Source organism: Eulemur rufifrons, chromosome 7 (genome assembly GCF_041146395.1).
Source record: "Eulemur rufifrons isolate Redbay chromosome 7, OSU_ERuf_1, whole genome shotgun sequence".
Taxonomy (NCBI): Eukaryota; Metazoa; Chordata; class Mammalia; order Primates; family Lemuridae; genus Eulemur; species Eulemur rufifrons.
Genome location: NC_090989.1, coordinates 77,614,571 through 77,637,367, shown reverse-complemented (window position 1 = coordinate 77,637,367; position 22,797 = coordinate 77,614,571). Strand labels below are relative to the sequence as shown.

Genomic DNA, 22,797 nt, shown 5'->3' with positions numbered 1-22,797 from the left:
CTGGCTACTCAGATTAGAGGCAGAATGGCGTCATGATTAAGAGCAGATTGAGACTGCCTAGGTTCAGATACTGGCATTGCCACTTAAATGGCTACTTGTAAATCACTTTACATCGTAGGATTGCTGGTATATAAAGTGCTTTACAAAGTACCTGGGGCATACTAAATGACATGTAAAGGTCAGCAGGCTTAACAAAATTACCTGCCTATAGCAATGTCCTTAGAACTGATCATGAAAATTACCCAAATGAAAAAGAACTAATACTAAAAAACATGCATTTCAGGTACCATCATGGTATGTGTAGAGGTGAGTTATTTAATTTCATCCCCAAATGGAGATGATCACTAATACCTAGTTACCCACTCTCTGTATTTTCCAAGAATATGCAAATTTACCTCTTTAGCAACACATTGCATTAGGGACTACATTATAGAAAGACTGTAACTACAGGTAACAAAGTTAGAACAAAAATACTTCTTTGTAAACTGAGTTGCACCACCAATTTTTTTCATTTGCATTTATTTAAACACAGTTCTCAAAACATTTGAGTGAAATTGGGCTTCCTTTGGTAAGCAAAGGACCTGAAAATAATATTTAAAAAATGAACAGGCAAAGTCTTCAGTTCATCCATGACACAGGTGTAGTGTTCCCTTCTCTTATCCCGTATTTTGAAGCACCCAGTTTTTTCATATAGTCTAAAAGCTAGAAGAACAAGAGTACATTTGTGGTGGAATGTATTGTCACTTGCTGATAACTAGTTGAAATACCATTATCCCCTTGTAACAACTTTAAGGAATAGCCTTTTAAGGCATACATTGTGTAACTCTTCTTATTCCCTGCTATATATATTACAGATTACATAAAGGCTGACAAATCCACGTTTATATAAGCATTAAGCATTTGCTGTATTGAAAGATTTTTAGTTCTAATACTAGCAGTATAGAGTTACAGAGCATAATTTTTAACACTTAATTGTAGGTATTAAGTATGGTACGTTTCATGGACTGGAGGAAAACGGGCGTTTTGTCTTTAAATTTACTACTGACAATGTAATCTGAACAGTTCTGCTAAGCATTGATATGTTAGAAAGAAAAGTAAAAATCAAACTGTTTATTGTTGCTTTTTGCCATTTGGTAGCATTTTACACACAGGCTTCGATCTTCAGAATACCCTGGATTCAGTAGAAAACCCTTTAAATGAAGTTTTGTACAATAGAAACTTCTCAGCAGTCAAAATTTAGACTGTAAAAAAATACATGCAAAACATACTTTCCTGAAAACACTTAACTTTGAACAAAGCACCGAACTACACAAATGCAGAATGAAAACAGCATTTCAACTCCACCAAAAGTAGTCATCATAAAAGGTGTAAAAGTCACCTAACTTCACTAGGCACTGTTCACTTTTTAAACGAGACAATAAAAAATATTGTCCACAAACAATATCCCAGCTCTAGGGCAGGTTTCAGAAAGTCTTCAACTTCATGCTTTAATAGCGACCTAGGAAGAAAAGAAATCATCAGGCTTTAATACTAAGGGAACTGGTTATCAACTGTACTTTCATGCTGAAAATTTTAGACCACACTGCCAGTAAAAAATTCTTATGTACCAGATTCTTTCCTGGGAAACAGGGGAAGACCTCTACACAAGTGTTACACTAGAAATGAGATACCTAAAGTTAAGTAATACAAATAGCTGGGAAACATAACTCAATCTAACAGCTAAGGTTTTAAATCACTAATTTTTCAAAGTAGACTAAAATTTAATAGTCTGTACATTTACTATTTTAATTAAAAGCAAAAATAGGATTCTAACGGTTGTTTTTGTGAACTTTCTTGAATCCCCAGAACATTTAGAGTGTGTGTGAATATAACAGATAAAACTACATGAATTAACACATTATCTGCAAAAGGAATAGGTGCCTGTATTTTGGCAGGTCAGAGCAAGCGGTACTATTAAAAATAAAAAATCGGACCAAGACAAAAACTTACGAGGTGAATATGATCGAGATCTGGAACGTGATCTGTATCCTCCACGACTGTAGTAAGGAGAAGGTGATCGCCTTCTGTAAACAAATGTCAAGAGTGTCTAAGTCTCCATAGATCACAATTAGACTAAATAACTTGATTATACACTACCCTTTATTAGTTCCCCCCCCAAACCTTCGTGAACCTTCAAAAATCTTGCATTAGTCATGGGGTTTCTAGGTCCGAGTCTTGAGTGAGTGAAGCACATTGTAAGGCACAAATAACAAATAAGCACTCTCCTAAGCTATCAGAGGCTGAATACTCCTTGCTGTATTTTAACCTGCTTTCTTTTTTTTGGAGTCAGAGTCTCGCTCTGTTGCCCAGGATAGAGTGCCATGGCATCAGCCTAGCTCACAGCAACCTCAAACTCCTGGGCTCAAGCAATCCTCCTGCCTCAGCCTCCCGAGTAGCTGGGACTACAGGCATGCGCCACCATGACCGGCTAATTTTTCTATATATATTTTTAGCAGTCCATGTAATTTCTTTCTATTTTTAGTAGAGGTGGGGTCTTGCTCTTGCTCAGGCCGGTCTCAAACTCCTGAGCTCAAACAATCCGCCCGCCTCGGCCTCCTAGAGTGCTAGGATTACAGGCGTGAGCCACCAAGCCCGGCCTGCTTTCCTTTTAAATTTTGTGAAGTCTAATATGAAATAAAATTCCCTTACCATTAATTAACTTCAGCTACATTCTCATGGAATAACATCCAAATCAAATTTCACCAATACTTCAAGTAGGGTTAGTTTTATGTAAGGAAGATTAGCTTGAAAAATTATTTTTTGTAAACACACAAAGCTTTTTATAGTCATTTAGCTTCAATAAGAATATTTTTATGAACTCCAAGAATTCCAATTTTATGTGAATCCACTTATAACTTAACTACCAAAATATTAGTAGGTCAGTATCTTTTATGTGAGGCTTTCTATTGCTGTGCAAACGTTAAATCCTCCCCTGGCATACCTATAAATCTGATCCCTGTCTTGAGCAGCTCTCCATCCTCCTCCTCCACCTCCTCCTCCCCTGTGAAGACAGAAAGGCAACAAATTCAGTTTTTGAAAAAATTTTATCTTTTATTAAGTAAAATAAAAACTCCCCCAAAGCATGAGTAATACCTACTTTCCTGTGGGTAAAGAGATCAAGAGCCATTTTTTGCCACTCTTTTCACAAACTGGCATAGAGCTCTCTCTGGTGGCTAAAATGAGTATCATTAGAAAACAGTACGTTTTTAACTAAATGCTCTTGAATGAATTATTTCAAAAAAATCAGCATAAGACCTTAATTTTTCTCAGCCTCCACAAATCAATCCCTTAAGTTCCACTCAATAAAATAATGCTTAAAACAAAAAACAAACAAACAAAAAAAAAGATTTTTGTGAGAGTGATAAAATGCTAATGTTGAGAACACATTTAAGGACTCACTTCCAAATAGTGAGTAACAACTATCAAAATTCTTAAATATTATCAGATTATGTCGAAAAAACACCAACACCTCCACACCACACTAAGTTTTCAAGGATAATTGTGGCCAAGACTCAATAACTATATAAATTAATATTTTGACAAGGGAGACAGGGTCTAAATTACCCACCACTGCTAAAAGAGAGGCTTTTAGTTCATTTTTACCTTTGGAAGTACTCTCAAAGATATCTTTGTTTTTCAAGTATGATGGGCATCTCCCTACTAAAGCCCCTGAATACCAACTTTTGGCAATAAAAACCTACTTACCATCGCACTAAACTGATGTCTTTAAATCAATTAATTCTCTGGAATCTTTCAAAAACTATTAGTTTTTCCCTTGCCCTCCAGTGCATGACACCTTAGAAAAATTTGCTTTTATATAGGGCTGACTTTCCAATTCAATATGGCTTATGAAACCTCTTTTTAAAACAGACTGAGATTTAAGTTACAGCTTTTCCGCCCGCTGTCACTTTAGACCAGAGAGTTCAGTTGGTCTACAATGTTTGAAAAGAAAATGTATTAATCTCTTTATTAACATATCCCAAGATATCACTTAAGTCTCCCTATTTGTATTTTAGAATAATTTTTGAACAGAAACTTAGTACATATACCAAATTAATTAAAAAGACATATAACCTTCAAATTGGCTTTCTCCAGCTCTGGATTTCTTACAAAGGTTAAAATGCAAATATAGTGAGTGTAGCTTTAAATTATGTCACAACTGAGATTCAGAGGAGTTGACCCTTCTACATCACAACTTACCTATATGATCTGCTATAGTAGTCCCGATCATCATAGCCTCGATCGTATGCTCTGTCGTAATAATCCCGACGGCGTGAACTGCCACTATGAATAATAATAAATCTTTTTAAAATATCACATGGCCTTCTCTATCTTCCTCGACATGACTTTTGCTATTATAAATTGATTCACATATTGAGGCAGCAATTCAACACCATGTAGCACAGTTCATTTGGCTCTTGGGGGTAACATATAACCCACAGCCAAGCTCTATGGACATGACTGGGCAATTTCTTCAAGTGTAACTTCCTTAATGTTCTGAATAAAACTGATGGTATTTACCAGTAGGCTTCTTCTGATACATTAATTGGAAAGTGAGTGTTATTTCTGTTGCAATTCTCACTGATACTGCACAAATACTACCTTTTCTCTCCCCGTTCCAAAGTACATAACTATATATGTATTTAAAAAATCTTTGGATTAAGAAGCCACGCAGATGTTTTCTGCTGAAAGTCAATCAATCTGCTACTCTCGTATTTTCAATAGGAAGGGAAAACGAAGTCATACAGAGAATGCTCTTTTAGGAGTGGGAAAATGTTCTGCTTATTAAAAAGAACATAGCAATCATGGTACATAATTAAAAATCTCTACCACACATAAGTGCATTTTATTTAAACTTAAAAAATTAATTCAATTTAGGGTTTTCTGTCAATAACATACACCCTTGGTGTCGTGACAAAGGAGAAAGCAGTATTCTTTTACGGTCCAGGGCAATTATCTGAAACCCATGTTTTCCATTCAAAAACAAAACAAAACAAAACAAACAAAAAAACCCCACAAAAACAAGAAAAATCTAAAAAATGTACTGTAAGATTTATATAGACTTGTTATTATTCATAATGGCTAGGTTTCTATTATCGGGAAAATGCCCTAATTAGAACATTTAGTTACCCAGTAAAGCCAAAATTTATGGCACTTATGAGAAAACAGGACGTGATTTAAAGGTGTCAAGCAAAAATTTTGGTATAAGTGTTTCCATTTCATATATTTTTGCATATATTACAATGAAATAATTTTTAGCCAGTTTCAAAACCAGGAAAAATGATTTACACGGTGGCAGATTTAAATGAAATGCCAAAGGGCCCCCCCCCCCAGAAATGTTTCTTGGAGGAAGTGAACTGAATTGTCAATCACATTTTTACATTGAAAATAAACTTACTAGGTAGGTCTTCCCATGTAAATTCCTGGTGTTGGGGTATGTGGTCTTTTTGTTATAGAGAAATCAACTCTGATTCTACGACCATCAAGCTCCATTCCATTGGCACGTTCTTTAGCCTTTAAAAGATAAATGAACTGTTATATACATCCTGGACAAAGCCACTAATTACCCTATGGCTATGAATAAGGTCCAACTGGATCCTTCAGTTAGGTGTGACTTAAGTTATTTTAATGTTGGCAAGATCATAAGGTCTACAACTTATAAATGGGCTGTTCCCTCCACTAAATATCATTCATTTGTAAAAACCAGTCATAAAACCAATTATTGTTTCTAACCACAACTTTGCCAGTGTTCCCAGCACTAAAGCAGTGCATAGTTGACAAATTATAACCTGTGGGCCAAATCTGGGCAGTTGCCTATGCCTCATAAGCATATACATGGCAAGGGGGGGGAAACCCAGTATTTCAGGACAAGTGATAATTACGAAAAATTCAAATTTCAATGCCTATAAATGTTTCAATAGAACATTGCCCCACTCGTTCTTTTGCGTATGACTGCTTTTGCGATACAATGTTGGATTTGAATAGCTGTGACTGAGATCCTATGACTCAAAGAACCTAACATATTTATTATTTAATCCTTGAAAAGTTTGTCCAGCCTTGCTCTGGAAACCAAAAGCTAAGATGAAAAGATGAAGAAAAGCCTGAAGTACATATAGTTCTTTTATCCAGAATATATACTAACTGAAACAGCATGCACTTAAAATAATATCCAACTCTGAACACATTGGAGCTTGTTCATAATTCATTTGAAGAAACATCCTTTCACCTAGATAAAATTTAAATTTCTAATTCCAATGTTATCCTATCTCCCTCCTAATTCGAATGGTTCAAGCTACTGTTTATGGCTCAGTTTCTGACACTACAGGTTGACATGAAAATTATGGTATTTTTCAGAGTGTTAACTGTGGTTCTGCAGCAAAATTAAATTACACAATCTGGTGATCCTGGGAAAATCCTGCTTATACCTTTTGGCATCTCAATTTTTTCAAAAATAAAGCCAAATTACATCTTAAAAGGTCCCGTCAAACCTCTTAAAATTCCACAAAGTCATCCATTATAATACGTTGCATTCAGCCTTTAATATTTCCATTAGCAAATCAAGTTACTCCCTTTAAAATGAGCTCTTTACATTAAAAAAAAAAAATTTTTTTTAGAGACAGAGGTCTCACTATGTTGCTCAAGCTGGATTCAGACTCCCAGGCCCAAGTGATCCTTCCACCATAGCCTGTAGGTGGAACTACAGGCATGTGCCACCATGCATGGCTTAAAAATTAGTTTTTGACAACTATGTATATAAAATGGTTCTATTACATAGACAGTAGGAAAATAAAGATTTTGCCTAGAGCTCAATTCAATTTCTAATCTCAAAACTGACCATCAGAAGATGTGGCATTAAATGTTTATCAGAGCTTTTTCTTACACTTCCTTGGTGATGACTTCAGCTACCATCCTTATGCACCTGAAGCCTGAATTTCTTAAACGGGATCCACTTCATATACTTTTTACTCTTTCTATATCCTGCCTCAAGTCAAATTAAAAATATATATGAAATCATTCACTTCCCAACATACACTTAAAATCAGTTCCTTTTCTCTTCTGAGTGGTAACTTTGTTGCTTCTGGTTATTTTCTATTGTAGAAAATAGCTTAATGTGAACAAGGATTAGAAACCCTAAACTGGAGAATGCTGTTTTCATAAAACTTAGGTGTTTATAAACATTGAAACAATATATACACACTGAATATATTATATACAAACTATATGAAAACATAAACCGAAACAGCAAGTGATTATGTCAGAACTTTAAAATGTGGTGGAAAAGACTGAACTGGAATATAGCTGACCACAGTTGGTTCTAACTATTGAAGTGGGAGTGGTAGGACCAATTGCCTTAAGTCATACAAAATTTTGTTATTCTGTGTGTATTTGAAATTCTCCACAATAAATGGTTGAAAATAAGTTCAAAGTATTACTGATTTCAATATTTGTTCCTGGAAGAATTTATTCCTTCAACTCAAACTACAGGTGTATATCCTATTTACACCATAAAAGCTAACTTGTCCTTATCCAAGCACTTGGTCATTAGTACTTGGAGTTTAACAGTAAAACTGGTGTTTTACAAAGGTAAAGATAAACTTTTACTTACTTCCTTGGCATCATCCACGTTTTCAAAATATACAAAGGCAAATCCTCTTGAACGCCTAGACTGCTGGTCATATACAATAGACACATCCGCAATGGGACCATATTTAGAGAACACTTCTCTTAGATCTCTTTCTGTGGTGTACAAGCTCAACCCAAATACTCCAAGACAACAGTTGGGATCAGGATTTGCCTAGAAATAGAAAAATGGACTTCAGACTTTGAAAACTTAAAGGTTAAGTAAAAGGGAACCATACATTAGCCAAAAATGTCACTAACTTTGTAACTTTAATAAAAGAAATTACAAAACATTACAGCAAATACTTATAAGCATTTTGAGAATGAGCAGGAAAGACCACAAAACGAGTAATTTCAACCTTAGAATTAACGAGGGGAAACAGGGATTCACATTGGTGAAAAGCTAACCTGCCATCTATTTTTGAAGATTTAGAAGGCAATCTGGATGAGGAATTCACCTCCTTATGAATTTATTCTAAGAAAAGCCACATATTCACAAAAGACACACACAAGGATAATCAGAATCCCATCATCTCTATCAGCTGGAAAAAAAAATGTTTAAGGTTAAATTAAGACATACCATCCATACACAGAATCTCTGAGTTGCCAGAAAGATGTAAGAGCACGAGTAGTTTTATTTTCACACAAACCTCATATACTAAGGGTTCACATATGCACATAAATGAAGTGCAAGAGGATGTGCATCAAACCATTTTAACAGGTATTAAAAGCTGCTTGCATTCATTACAAGAAAAAGGAATGAATCACATGTGGCTGACATTCCCAACACCATAATGAACTGACCTCAAAGTTCCACTTATTGCTTACACTAACAATTTATTAGGGAAATTCCATTCCACCCTAAAAACAGAAACCTATGCCCCAACAAAAGCACTTAGATTATACAATGAAATCACATTACATAAATACAGTAAATACCGTCTTATTTGGAACCTCGTACACAAAAAGCCTTAATACCCCTCCAAATTAGCTTAAAATTAAACAAAAGAAAACATCCCGTAAGTTTATAAAACCCAGAAAACACTGAGTAATATTAGTGTGGAACTATATGTTATACTAATACCATGAAAGTAATGGAAAGTGGAATGTTTTTCTTGATGGACTTAGTTACAATGGTGTGTCATTATGCTTAAATGTCTGATACCCAAATGTAGACCATCATGGGAGAGTAAACTTAAGAACTTAAAAAAAGAGACAATTTAAAAACACTAAAAATCCTCTAAAAGTTTTAGTTATATATTCACTGATAAAGCTCCATTGTCATAATCAGTCCTAACTTAAAATCCTTTGCTTCAAAAACAGTTTCTCCTCTTACCCGATTCCCAACATGACGCCTGCGAGTAGACATGGGAGAATGACTGTGGCTGTGCCGTCTGCGATAATCCCGACTGTAAGACCTGCTCCGGGATCGTCTATGAGAGCGGGAACGAGACCGTGACCTGGTATAATGCCTTCGAGAGCTTCTTCTGGACCTAGACCTGCAAAACAAAGACTTTAAGGTTATGACTAAATAACTGACAAATATGGTCTTGAATTCTTTATTATTGTAGAATTAAATCCCAAAACAAGGAACACAATGCAAGCATACGCTATCATGCTTACCAATTTAGTGGGATCAGTACCTTTCCTCTCTAATTTTAACCCATAGTCACTTCAACTTTGCTATCAAGTGTTCTAAAACCACAAGCTCTTCAACATTTCTTCAAATTAAGATAAAGGAAAATTACAATTAACATATTTATCTTTTAAAAAGCAAAACATGCAGCATTTTACTAGCTGGGTTTGTGTCCATCTTTCCCCTCAGAAGACCACCCTCTATTTTTCTACATCTCCCATTATGCCCACCATTTGCTTAACACGGTAACAAAATCACAATCACAGGCAGTACCCCCAACAGTTAAAAAAATAAAATAAAATAAATAAATACCAGTGAGTGGCTCTCGACTAGAATGACCGTAAATCATCTAAAACCAAGGCATGTTTGAGAAAAGGGGTGCTGTTAATTATGCCTGACAACAGGCATAAACTGGGATTGTCCCAGGCAAACCAGGATGTATGGCCTACTCCTGACCAACATTAAAAAAGAAAAAGAAAAAAAGAAAAAAAAAAGGCACCATGTATATATGTATCTATTGATCAGTTACAATTACTGGAAGCCAATGTCCTGCAGTATACATGCCATACTAAGAAGGAGTTTACTTACACTCATAGTGAGTCCTCACAACAACTCTGAAGAACCGGTACCATTACTAACTTGACTTTTATAGATAAGGAAGCTAAAGTTCAAAAATTCAATCCACCCAAACCAACAAAAATAGAGGTAAGATTTGAACCCTGATTCAAGTGCCTAGGCTCTTAACCAATTATAGTCTTCTATCTCCCAATATTCTGTACCAATATTAAATAGGCCAACAAAAGATCTAACCCTCTCTACCTTCCTGGTTTACAAAGCACACACCAATTTCTAAGGGTAACAAGAAAATCTCAAGACAGTCTTTCTTACCTAGATTCAGATCTGGACCTGGACTTTGATCTGGAACGCCTGGAATCTTCCTTGGAGCGAGACCTTGCAGGGGTATGCCTTGCAGATTTCCCCGATCCGTGAGCACTTCCACTTCTGGAAGCAGAACGGGATTCCTACACGTAGATGCCAAAAGTTTAATTTGTATATTTTCTGGGCAACTTTAAAAACAAATAAGCTGCTGTAAGATAAATGGTGAGGGAGAGCAATCTCCTTCCAAGATAAGAAAACATAGGTAAGGGCAGGAACTGAGTATACCTGGTATAATAGTTTCACAGCTCCAACTGACATAAGTCAATTAACTTGTCCTTTCTTCCACCTTTTTGGAGCAGGGATAAGAGTTATCTGACCCCACTCCCTTCAGAAAGGGGTGCCAAAGTCAAGCAGTTAAGGGAACTGTCCAAGGATTGTTTCGGGAATATTACTCACTAGGGTGAAAAAGAACCTTATTTAACTATGACGCCTATACGTTATACCTATTTTCAATTAAGTTGCAGTCAATAAAAAACCCCTACAAAACTCATAAAACTTACTTTTAAAATACTTGATTTTTAAAAATAAGACCTCAACTTTTCACAAGTTATATTTGTTTGAGTGGGAAAACAGACAAGCACAATGATCTGTTTCAAGTCCTAGGGGAAAAGTAGAAACCTACTGGAAAGCCAGGACCAGCCTGAAGGACACTAAACCCTGTAAAACTCTATTCCATCTAACCATGGTAGGAAGCCCCCAATACACTCAAAGCAACCAGATGGAGGTACAGCAGAAAGGCAGTGAACTGTGCAGAAGTAAGAGTACAGAAGGTGCCACAGATCCACAGCATCCCCAGCTAAATGGAGATGAGCCAGGGTAAACTAGGAGTAGTCCAGGAACTGTATGCAAAACCCAAAGACTAGGTAAGTACTATGTACCCATATAGCTTTCCCAATCAAAACTGGGACTAGTCAGTAAGAAAGTGGCACAAAAAAGATCTCTAAAGAAAACAGCAAAGGAATGGCTACACAGAATTAACTAGTTCATGAACAAGCCAAAGACATGGTCAATTAATCAGCAGAAAAGGCATACATAAATACAGAACCAGGGAAAAGTTCTGTCAAGGTACCAAAACAGTGGATGAAGAGGAAAGAAGAACACAACTCACTCACTCTGATAGTTACCTAAGATACCAAGTAAGACTTTTATTTTAGGCTATCCAACTTAGGCAAAATAAAAGGCTTTAAAGTCTAGTGAGTCTTCCTACCCTAGAGGGCAGAAATGGCAAGACTCAAAAGGAAGCTTACAATAAGTCACTGGATGGTGTATGAATCAAAGTTAAAGCTTCCAGATAAGTTATCACAAGAGATCTCTTTGTGGTAGATCTTCAGAGTATTCTGGCCATTCTTGAAAGGACTAAAGATACAGGATTATTTTAAATCTCAGCCCAAAACATTTTAGAATGTAGTTCTGTGGTTTACAGCAAAAAGAAAATTTGGAAGATCCTTCCTGTGATGCTCAGGAGAAAAGTGTACAGGACAGAAGAGACAAATTAATGTTTGAAGTAACAGAAGGAAAGACTAACTCACTCAGTAAACTAAGTTCTGGTCTTCAGGCTTCAAACTACTCTGTAAAATGACCTCAAAGTCTTTATAAAACATGGTGAGGTTACATGAAATGTGACAGCCTTTTCCCTCTACCCAACCCCTGCCCATGAGTGATTGTGAAGAGATTAAAAGAAAAAGATCGTACCCCCTCTCTTTACTGCTAACAGCTGCCTTGGGGACTCCAATTAACAATCCACTGGATTTCTCTACCAAATATTCTTAACACTGACACATTTAGAAGCACAATTTACGCCCTCCTTCCCACCTTGGACAAAGGAGGTCTCAAAAATGACGGTGTGGTTTCTGCCATTTTTACCACGAGCAAAAACTAATCCGGCAGAGAAGATAAAAACAGAGAACCCAAAAGCTAGTAAATGCCTTTGTTTATCCCAATGCTAGCAAGATTACTTCATGGAATTATGTAACTTTTAATGGAAACCAAATAAAACAATTTGCTCAGTAAGTGAGAGCAAAATATGGGTACCTCATAGTAGCAATTAAAAGATAACCAATAAAGTAATCATAATTAAGAGACATCAGCCTAGGAATCTGAATATAAAGAAAGAATGGGTAGAAAGAAAAGATCCTCTTTAAGCCTGTTGCTTTAACAGAAAAGCCTTATTCCAAGCTGAGATGCTTCAGCAGCCTGTCCACTAAGAAGGAAGAAACAGTATTCTCAGCTTAGGAAATAAGCCTTAATGAGGCTTCCTCATGATATTCTAACAGATCGAGGGTCAAAGATACACACAAAAGATATTTGTGAAATCACAAGAGTTTTCACTTAGCCTCCAAAACTAGCAGGCTATGTAGATGTATTTGTGAACAATCATTTTAGACCAGGAATATGGGAGATACCAGAATGTAAAGACTTCCCCTTCTATACTGTCACTTCTTGGGCTAACAGCTAAACGCCTCCACTATCTTTCCTGTCAGGGATATTTTTTTAAGGAAGTTAAACTCTTCTAGTTATATTGGCCATTTAACTTGGGTAAATATATGCAAAGGAACTTAGCTTGTCTAGAAGAAAGGAGACCTAAAACGATTAGCCAAATCTAAAGCATAACATTAACTTTAAACCTCAATACATGGGCAAAGTTGGGAAAGCCCCTATACTTAAGGATACTTCGAATTCCACCTTCAGGACTGACAAAACTACAGGTGTCAATACAGATTTAAAACTTTACCAAAAGAAATACTCTGGACACCAACACTTCAAGGAAAGGGATCATGAACTTAAAGTCAGCACAAATAAAATAAAGCCAAAAATTCCCTGGAAAATGCTCAGTGATTTAAGTTCTCATAGATTGGATCTCAGTCATATACTCATACACAACCTGCAGGGAACATGTCAGGCAATAAAACACAGCCAGCCTTCCAACAAAATACTTTAACCTACATCTCTCTATTCTGAGAACAGCAAGTCTTAGAAAAATTTATTTTGAAAGAGATGATAGGAGTAGCCATCCAATCCTTGTATTACTTTTAAAAAATGGATGCAGTATATTAGATTTAGAACACTGGCTCATAAACAGAGGTATACACTAAACCTCTATGACATTTCAAATATAAGGTCTGAAACTGGAGTCTTTAAAATAGATTACAATAAGGCCTGGAGTTGGGCATCTACACCCCTCAAAAACACTGTATGCAGTTATGACGCTAGTTAAGTCTCACTGAGGCAGTCAACTTCAGAAGTAATATGCTTCTTACCTACCTATCTGATCTTTTCCCTTCACAAAGGCCATCTCCTTCCCTGCTCTGCCTGCCCCTAGCATCAATCACCCCTACTGATTAATGCCATCTTCCCTACAGCTGCCAGTTCCAGGAATACAAAGAGGCCGGTTTACCCCCATCTTCCCAACAGCCTGGGGGAAGAGACACCCTAAACCCAAAGATGCTTTGGCTAAGGGAGGAAACAAAAACGAATGGATGAGATGGTCTACCAACATCAATATTTTAATCTTACATCTATCCAGCCTGAGCCATATAACCAGATTCCAAATTGCTTTCTTTCCCATAGGGGGCTAACAGATCTTTCTCTCTTTTGTATCCCAAGGATCTTTCAGGTTCGTTGATAAAAGAATCCATGGGCTTGAATAAAAATATTCCTTCACATAATTTTTACCTCAGCCAGCTGCCTGTTCTTTAATTCAGCATGCAAAATTAAGGTTAATGTTATCATTAGTTTATCTGTGACAAGAAATTTTACAAGCAACAAATGGAGAAAATTAAATGCAAAAACTGCATCCTGTAAATGTGAATAGTTTTCTTGTGTTTGCAAGACATAGCAATAATTAAATATAAAAAGCACAAATTTCACACTGTGACAATGGGCCCTAAAGCACCAGAAAATAGATCCTTCAAGAAATGTCATGTAAGTCACTTTCTCTAAGAGCTTAAAGAGCTGACAACTCTCAGAGAAAGTTTCAAGTCGCCTTTATCTCAGGAAGAAATGTGTGAGATGATACCCTTGGCATTCTCAATTGGGTAGAAAACTGTTAGTTGGCTACCTCTGGTTATTATTTTGATTTGTGTACTTGTCCCATCCAACTGAGGGTAACAATATTAAACCGATCATCTGACTCTTCTTGGTCAGCTAAAACAAAACACACAGAAAAGGAAAAGATAGAACATTTGATGTGATTTTGTAAGTAGTATGAGTGGGGAACCAGAGTAAAGATACTTTATAATCCATATCTCTAACATATAATCCATATCTCTAACATCATTATATTAACTAAATGCTGATTGCAGGAAAGGAGAAAAGGAAATAAAAGCACCCTGCTATTACTGAACTTTGAATTAGCTATCCTGTTCATGTGTGTGACCCACTTCTAGGGGGAAGCTACTGTATTTTTAGCACTAATCCTACTCATTCAGCCAGAATAGGCAGTAAACAAACAGAATTTGAAGAACCATCCCTGTGTATTTAGCAAATATGCACTTTCAAAGGGTCTAAATGGTCACAGATTTCCACTCCTGCCATTTGGAAAAACCTAATGCTTTAATGCCAAAAGAACTGTCCTGTTCAAAGCTTTGCTTAGATTCTGAGGGGTTGGTTCTATAACCATCCTAGCGACATTCTTTTGGAAAACTTCAACAAACAAAACATTCTACAATATACTGAAGGATAGTACTGAAGGAGAGGGGTCAGTGGATTCTAAGAGTCCAGGAAGCTGGCACAGACCATCACTTCCAACTCTGGAGGTACTCAAGCCCCAGGACCAGAATTAGATAGACGATAAATCTGTCTAGAGGGGACAACATGAAGCCAACTATTACCCATGCTGGAGAGCTCACTGCTGCCTGGTATTTGACTACAAAGGGTTATTTTTTTTTTTAAATTGCATTCAATCATTTGACTAAGCAGTTAAAATTAGAATTACCTAATTTAAACGTTTCCCCTGGAAGGCACTTCTTTACCCTGTATATATTTTCTTCTATTAAACAAATAATGCATGCATGTTTAGCAAAATATACAGGGACACATAAACAGACTAGTAATTACTTAGCGTAGTGCTTTCTGATTCCAGATTACTTCTTATCTTAACTTCATTTTTATTTCTTTTCTTCATTCTTCCGTTTCAAATTCTGACTTCTTTCATCTTCCCCACTTCACACAAATTGCTCAATATTCTACAAGTGGGACTTCTGGTCTGATAATTAGCATGCATTCTTTCTTTTATTTTTTCAAATTTCAGCTTCACTTATTCCTGAGCTTCAAATACTCATTTATAAAACTTGTCAAATGACGACTTCCGCATTTTCCTTCTTCAACATTAACCTTAATAGAAAAAGAACAGGATGAAGAATATTTTAAAACTCCAGGATAAAATCCAGTGCCAAAACTGAAACTAGAAAAAAAAAATCCCTTTGTTGATTTGGATTAAAAAAAAGAAACTAGAATATGCAGCTCAAAAAACTGAAACTACATAGTTTTCTGTTGGTTCTAGAATATATATGGTAATCAATCTCATTTGTCTACTCCAAATAGATTTATCATGCTTAAGATGAATGTGAAGTGCGCCTCTGAACATTTACTGTTCATTTAACATTTTAAGAACTATAATTACATTTCACACTTCTTACTTATTGTATTCATCAATAGAAAATATGTTAAGTGTCAAAAGCACATCTCTATCAAAAAGTGACACATTAATACATAAGTGCAAGAAAGGAAAGCACGGACAACTCATTTGTACGATGATGACAAAGGCTCAGGGTTTAAGGTTTACAATATTGTGACTTGTCTAAATAGGATAAAGAAACTTATTTAATGTCACACATTTTTGTACTGTATTAGAGCTTTGTATAAAGGCAATGTCAGAGAATCTGACAATTTGGAACTGTAGTGTTCAACCCACCCCTGGGAATGCTGCTCTAGTGAGATTTTATAGTATGAATGGTCCAATTACTAAATTTAGAATTAAAATTATAAAAAGACAAAATCAAGTCAACCACCTACTATATGCCAGTAGCTATGAAGGAAAGCAGAACAAACTTGAATCCAACAGTGGTCTTTTCAAAGAATTTTGCTGTACGTTTTCCCCTCAATGAACAAAATATTAATGTCTTCTGGACGTCCAAAGGAGAAATCTTACTTTAAAGGTGGCAATATTAGATTATAGCTCACCTCTTCAAATAATTATTAAAAAGACTCAATTTAGGAGATCAGCAAAGTATAATAGCGTCTGTTGAATACGCTAAACAAAATACTGCCTTTATAAAGCATTCTAGTTTTCCTTGTTATCCTGCATTTCACCTTTGAATCTTATTTTGCTGTCAAATCATTTCCTCTCCTAGTTTTATTTTCATTCTGAAAAAAAATTACAACTTGCTTTCTTAAGTCATGGGAGACGTCTTTATACCTATCTGGGCATTAAAAACCATGGCAAGTGTTGTGATGTCTTTTCTAAGTAAAAGCATAATTTCCAGTCTAGTTTTAAAGTCAATTATTGTTTAATTTATTTAATCCAAGAAAAAATATTTTAAACAGCTATTTAAGGGAGCTACAGTAATTGGTTTTCTTCTAATATCCATCACTAAAATGTAATGGGAAATGTTTGCTGGCAGCACAAATGTAATCGTGGAATCAGAATGCCCAAGCAGGTTTCCTTAAGGCCTCCTAAAGATCATGTACAGATACAGGGCTTAGATGCAGAAGATATTGGAACAGAGGCCAAAGCTCTATCACTACCATCTTCAATACGGACACTTATCTGCTGTTATTTCACTACCCCTCCCCAACTTCTTCTCTTGTATTCTAAGAACAAAACCACTACTAGATAATATAAATATTAGGTTTATTCCAACTCAGCAGCTAATTTCAAGTGGCCACTTTATAAAACCAGAAGACCAAGTATTGGGCTACCATTATTATGTACATTTGGTTAAGAGACCCTAGTTAGAAATAAACAGAAACTTGTCCCATCATCAACACAATTTTTGTTAAATGTTCTAGGGGATACAACAGGAATCCATTTAACATGAAACATGCATGAACTCATTAAGTTGACAGGCAATATTCTAAAAAACCGGGAGACAAAGGGGCAAAGAAAAACTCCTTGATCCTGTTACAGGAAGGTCAATGAATGCTCTTATCAACACATTAAGGTCTACTTTATTTTTCCTGCAGTCAAATTGTCTATCAGAAGAAGGGTGGGGGATAGAAAAATCCTCAGACTAAGAATAGTCTCTGGAAAAACAAAAACAAAAAACCATCTGACATGTCTGTGCTTTTAAGAAATCTCTTGCAAAAACAGCACAGACCCTTACAATTACGTTCATAAAACAGTACTTTTCCGCAAAAAGAAACATAAGTATGCTTTGACATTTCAAGAATCTATCTTTTAATATAACAGCCAAGCACAAAAATTAATGTAAAAAAGCCTCATCCAAACTGTCATATGACAATCCATGTTGATAATCTGAAAATAACCCTCAAAACTCAATTCAAAACGAAGATTTTTGGGGAATTTGAAGACTTATAATTTGCTGTGGTGAAGAACTTTTGGCTTGCAGCTTAAAAATAGTAAATGATGACAATACCTATTTCTATGTGACCCACACCCCCAAAGTACTAACCTGGGTAAAAACACTTAAAATTCCTAATCAATTGTATCTTTTTAAGAAAACAATACAATTAAGTATGTATAAACACTGATTAACATAACAAAACATAATGCTAAGGGGCTCAAGAGATGTGTCTGTCAGGGGGGGGCCTTGTCTTGGGTAAAACATTAACTCAACTATGACAGCATTATCATTTACCACTTAGGTTTGGGGTTTTAGTGAAGAGAAAGAAGAGTAAAAAGGCTTACAAGGCAAATTCCATTAACACTTCTCTCACCAGCTGATTCCTCTTCAATCCTTTGACAAAACCTGTAGTACTTACCTTGTAAAATCACTTGTAATTTCAGTCTGAAAATGCCACCTTCTAGCTCCAGACAACATCCACAATATTAAAGCACTCTTAAGACCAAGAAAAAAAAATATTTCAACCTGGTTTCAAGAGACTAATAAACCTAACCAGAATCACAATGAAACAAAACAAACTGTTTCCTCCCACTTGACATTAATTCAATCCTTTGTTAAAGGAATTTTGTGTGATGGCTACAATTCTGTAGAAAGAAATAGATTCAGAGATGTTTGTTCTGAAAATTAGAATTTAGAGTTAGGGGCTAAAAACAAGGAATACAAAAAGACATTTCAAGATTAAGCAGAAGAAGAGAAAAACCGCAGATTTTGAAAGGCATTCTGATTGGATGGTGTCCAGGTGCTATTCACCTCTATAGAGAACAAGACTAAAGATAATGTGTCTATGTTGCAAACACATTGCTTCTATAAAAATAACAGCTACTAACTATTCTATCAGATTATCCACTGGGTCAAAGCATATTTAAACTGCTTGCTATTGTAATCTTGATAGTGACAGAAATTAAAAACATCTGGTCCATACAATAGTGTTTTCCTTAGTTTCTGGATTCTTTAGGTAAAGACTCATTTGTACGAACTAATTACAACAGTAAGGAGGATAGAATATTAAACGGAGTGCAAGACCAGACAACATACAAACCTCACACACCCAACATACTGTGACCATTATAGGGTTTAAAGATTAATTACCCCCAATATTACCCAGCACCTCTTAAAATTACCAACTCTCTTGAAGTTCTTATAAATACTGTACTCTTATTAGTAACTGAGGATAATTTATTCCGCACACCCAACCTTGCTGTTTAAGAAAAAAACTACTTCTAGAGTCTAAAGGAGTAGGCAGAAAAAAATCCACCTAGAGTTACTACGGAGGTGGAGCTGCCAGGGTGTGTAAGTGTCTGGATTAGAGACAGGATAAACAAAAGGCGGAAGGTTCCAGCTGATTTGTAGAGACTTGTAATATCTTTTTTCCTTGAATAATTTTTAGACTTCCATTCAGCCTTATGCTTTTGCCAAGCTTTCTTAGGGAGTCTTGATACATGTTTGTTTTAGGTGTATTTCAATCATTTAAAGGTTCCAATAGGAATGTAAACACACACAAAACAACGTGGAAGTATTTCACAACTTCAAAGTTTAGAAATTTCTTCCAGAAAGCCAAGACTCTTATGTAAGAAAAACAGCGATTTTTAACACACAATTTTAAGTGAACTTTCTCTCCTTTCACAATTGAGCAAATATCAAGGATTGTGAAAAACACTTAAGTGTATTTTTTACTAGTATAAATAAAACAGAACCAATCCAAAAATTTCAAATTTCCCCTGAGCTGTGTGTCTCAAACTGAGACCTACTTCCTTCGTTCCCTCCTTCATGCAAATATACTACAGTTAATTCTTCTTTGGGCAATTCTCCACTTTCCGAAGGATGCCATGTGTAACTTCTTTACGTGTATTCAACTGAGCTCCTCTGGTCAAAAACCATTTTGTGTTCCCTAAAGGGTGCAAAGGTACCCAATAATTGGTCTGTTTAATAACGCAAAGACTTTAATTTTCTTCCCAGTCCCAACACCAACGAGTAGTTTTCAACAGTCTATTCAACTGGCAGCAACCGAAAGTCACAACTTCAACTTGTGAGCTCAAGCAAAATTTTCTTATCCTTAAAAAGCAAGACCTTATTAAAAAAATAATCGCGCACACTGGCGATATTGGAGTCTATCGTCCTATGGAAAAGCGTCAAAATCAAAACTCCAATATTCATCTGAGTATGTAAACATAAGGCTTGATTAGTTCAAATCAGTTTAGGTTCCAGAATTACACAGTAAGCTCACTAAGGTGCCAGGAGCCGAGAGGAGGTTTCTTTCTAATACCCTTTCTAATAAATCACCTAAAATCTTTTTTATTCAAATTTGACAGCCTAATTTACTTGACAGAGTATTCAGATCTTAAGATGGCTCTACCAGCACAGGGGAAACTTAAGTAACAAACTGCAAAAACTAAACCTTATTTCTGTAACAGCCTCAAAAACTGATTTTATTACACTTCTAACAAATTCCCCTTCGCCGCCAATACATAACGTTCTAGCAAGGCTTCTACTTCTGCGTCTTCATCCGATCCTTTCCAAACCTAATACCCAGAGCCTCAGAGGCAAGCTATGCCGTTTTTTATGCCTAGAACTATCTTACTCTATAAACTTAATCAACTCACCGCACTGCACCTTTAAGAGATGAAAACTTACAAAAAAGTACCAACACACTTTGTGGTTCTCAAAACAAAGGAAATAACGGCGCCATAAATTGTTGCCCGCCAATTTCTTCCCTCACGTTCCCATGGAAAAAACATCTCCATGATAATCTTAGCAGCCTTTGTGGTCTATTCTGATAGGATACTCCGATAACGATTTTTGGCTGGAAAACTTCCAGTATTAGACAAAAACACTCCAATTAGGCCAAACACAAAGCCCTCACGCAATCCCCTCCAACTAAAGGGCCCAAAACTTTAGTTTACCTCAGATAAGTTTCCATGTCAAGAGGCCCCAAGACACCCGAGATTCCGGCCTTTCCAGGGCCGATGAGACGGTCCTTCGTTAACCTAAACACCAGGCGAAAAACCCCCCAAAACGTCGTCTTTTTTCTTCCACCCCACCACGCGGCCTCGTGAGGCGCGGCCCCCGGCGGCTCGAGCCCGCGCTAAAACGCGGCTCCTCCGCCATTTTGTGCCTTTGGCAGCGCGCCCAGACCGCCAGCCCAAGATGGCTGCGGCGGACCTTCGCAGGAGAGCAACGGCGAAATAAGATACCGCTCCCCTCCCCCAACACCGAGGGGACGCAGCGGCCATTTTTAATCTTCTTCCCCCTACTTATAACGGAAAAAACGGCCATCTCGGGTACGAAGCCACATAAACCTGCCGATGGCCTCCTTCACGACTAACGACACTACCCACAAGGGCTTTCAAAATCCTGTCTCCCCTCCCTCCTGGCTTCAGACTTCTGGGCCTGAGACGTCCCTGCCTCCCGACCCAAGGCCCATGGGCCTAAAAGAGACACAAGAAGCTGGGACCACACAGCCGCCCCCTACCCCACTTCTACGTACCCGCTCGCCGTAGTTCTGTTCGCCGCTGTCGCTCATGACTCCTGGCTGCTGTCGCCGCTCGATGTGCTTCAATTGAAGCTGCCAACCTCTTGCGCCTTCTTTCAAGAGGCTCCGCCGCAGCCTCACACGACGCACAGGTTTCCGAGCCGCTCAGAACCGAAGCGCTCCGCGCCGCCTCCGCACGGGCTCTAACTCTACCGGACGTGACGCGGCGCTCTTCAGCCCGGCTCCTCCCCCGCCCAGAACGCGCGCAGTCTCGGCCCCGCCCCTCCTCGCTCTGCCTTCCCTATCGAGCAGTGGCGCGGCCCGAACCGGACGTGACGTAAGCCCCGCCTCTCGCGCGGCCCCATCATGGTCTTCCGGCTTCTGCGAGGCGGGAAAGCTAGGGTGTCGGGTGGCCTCTGTGCGGGGCGCCACGGGGCACAGTGATGTCACCAGCCACGCCTAACTCCCTTCTGGAACTTTCCGGAGAAACCGTGGAGAGGAGGGAAGGGATGGGAGGAGATGCCCGGTTTCTCCCATCCTTTATTCCTTTCTCTGCTTTGTGTCTCATTTTGTGCCTTTCTTTGGAGATGTAAATATCAGTAGGCTGGGTTACCATGTATTTATTTAGCGTCAGTTGTTGATCTTTTTTCCTGAGTAAATCTTCATTTTTAAAAATCAGATCCTGATACACAGACACAATCTCTATTCTGAAGAAATGAGTGGTCTAATATGGGAGAATTGGTTAAACACATAATTACAAATTATGATTTTAAGTGTTAGTGGCATGTACAACTACAGTGGTGTTACAAGGAGGGGAGGTTAATTCCGCCATTAGCCAAGCTTATATAGTGGGTATAGAAGAGCACAAACTTGGAAGCTGGTTACCTGATCGCTCTGCACTTCAGTCTCCCCATCCATTAAAATAGAAAGGATGGGCTGGGCCCAGTGGCTCACGCCTGTAATCCTAGCACTCTGGAAGGCCTACACCTGTAATCCGAGCATCTGGGAGGCCGTGGCAGGAGGATCGCTCAAGGTCAGGAGTTTGATACCAGCCTGAGCGAGAGCGAGACCCCATCTCTACTAAAAATAGAAAGAAATGATCTGGACAGCTAAAAATATATATAGAAAAAATTAGCCAGGCATGGTGGCACATGCCTGTAGTCCCAGCTACTCGGGAGGCTGAGGCAGAAGGATTGCTTGAGCCCAGGAATTTGAGGTTGCTGTGAGCTAGGCTGAGGCCACGGCACTCTAGCCTGGGCAACAGAGTGAGACTCTTGTCTCAAAAAATAAATAAATAAAATAAAATAAAATAAAAAGGATGGTAACCTGGCTGACGAGACACTTTGATACTTGTAGAGGGCTCTTTGATTTAAAAAAAAAAAAAAGCTTTATAGAGATATAACTTACATACCGTGCAATTCCCTCATTTAAAGTGTATAATTCAAATGGTTTTTTTATTCACAGAATTGTGCGACCATCACCACAATTTTAGAACAGTCTCATCACACCAA

General features: G+C 37.5%; 1 protein-coding gene across 1 annotated transcript; it reads right to left on the bottom strand.

The window, feature by feature from the left end:
- Positions 1-522: 522 nt before the first annotated feature.
- Positions 523-21,512, bottom strand: TRA2B (transformer 2 beta homolog). Its single transcript, XM_069475230.1, is given in 10 exon segments — positions 523-1,498; positions 1,990-2,028; positions 2,030-2,063; positions 2,981-3,040; positions 4,240-4,323; positions 5,438-5,553; positions 7,646-7,834; positions 8,996-9,158; positions 10,184-10,317; positions 21,302-21,512. Coding segments are annotated over 10 exon segments (873 nt in total). The 5' UTR covers positions 21,338-21,512; the 3' UTR covers positions 523-1,480.
- Positions 21,513-22,797: the final 1,285 nt, after the last annotated feature.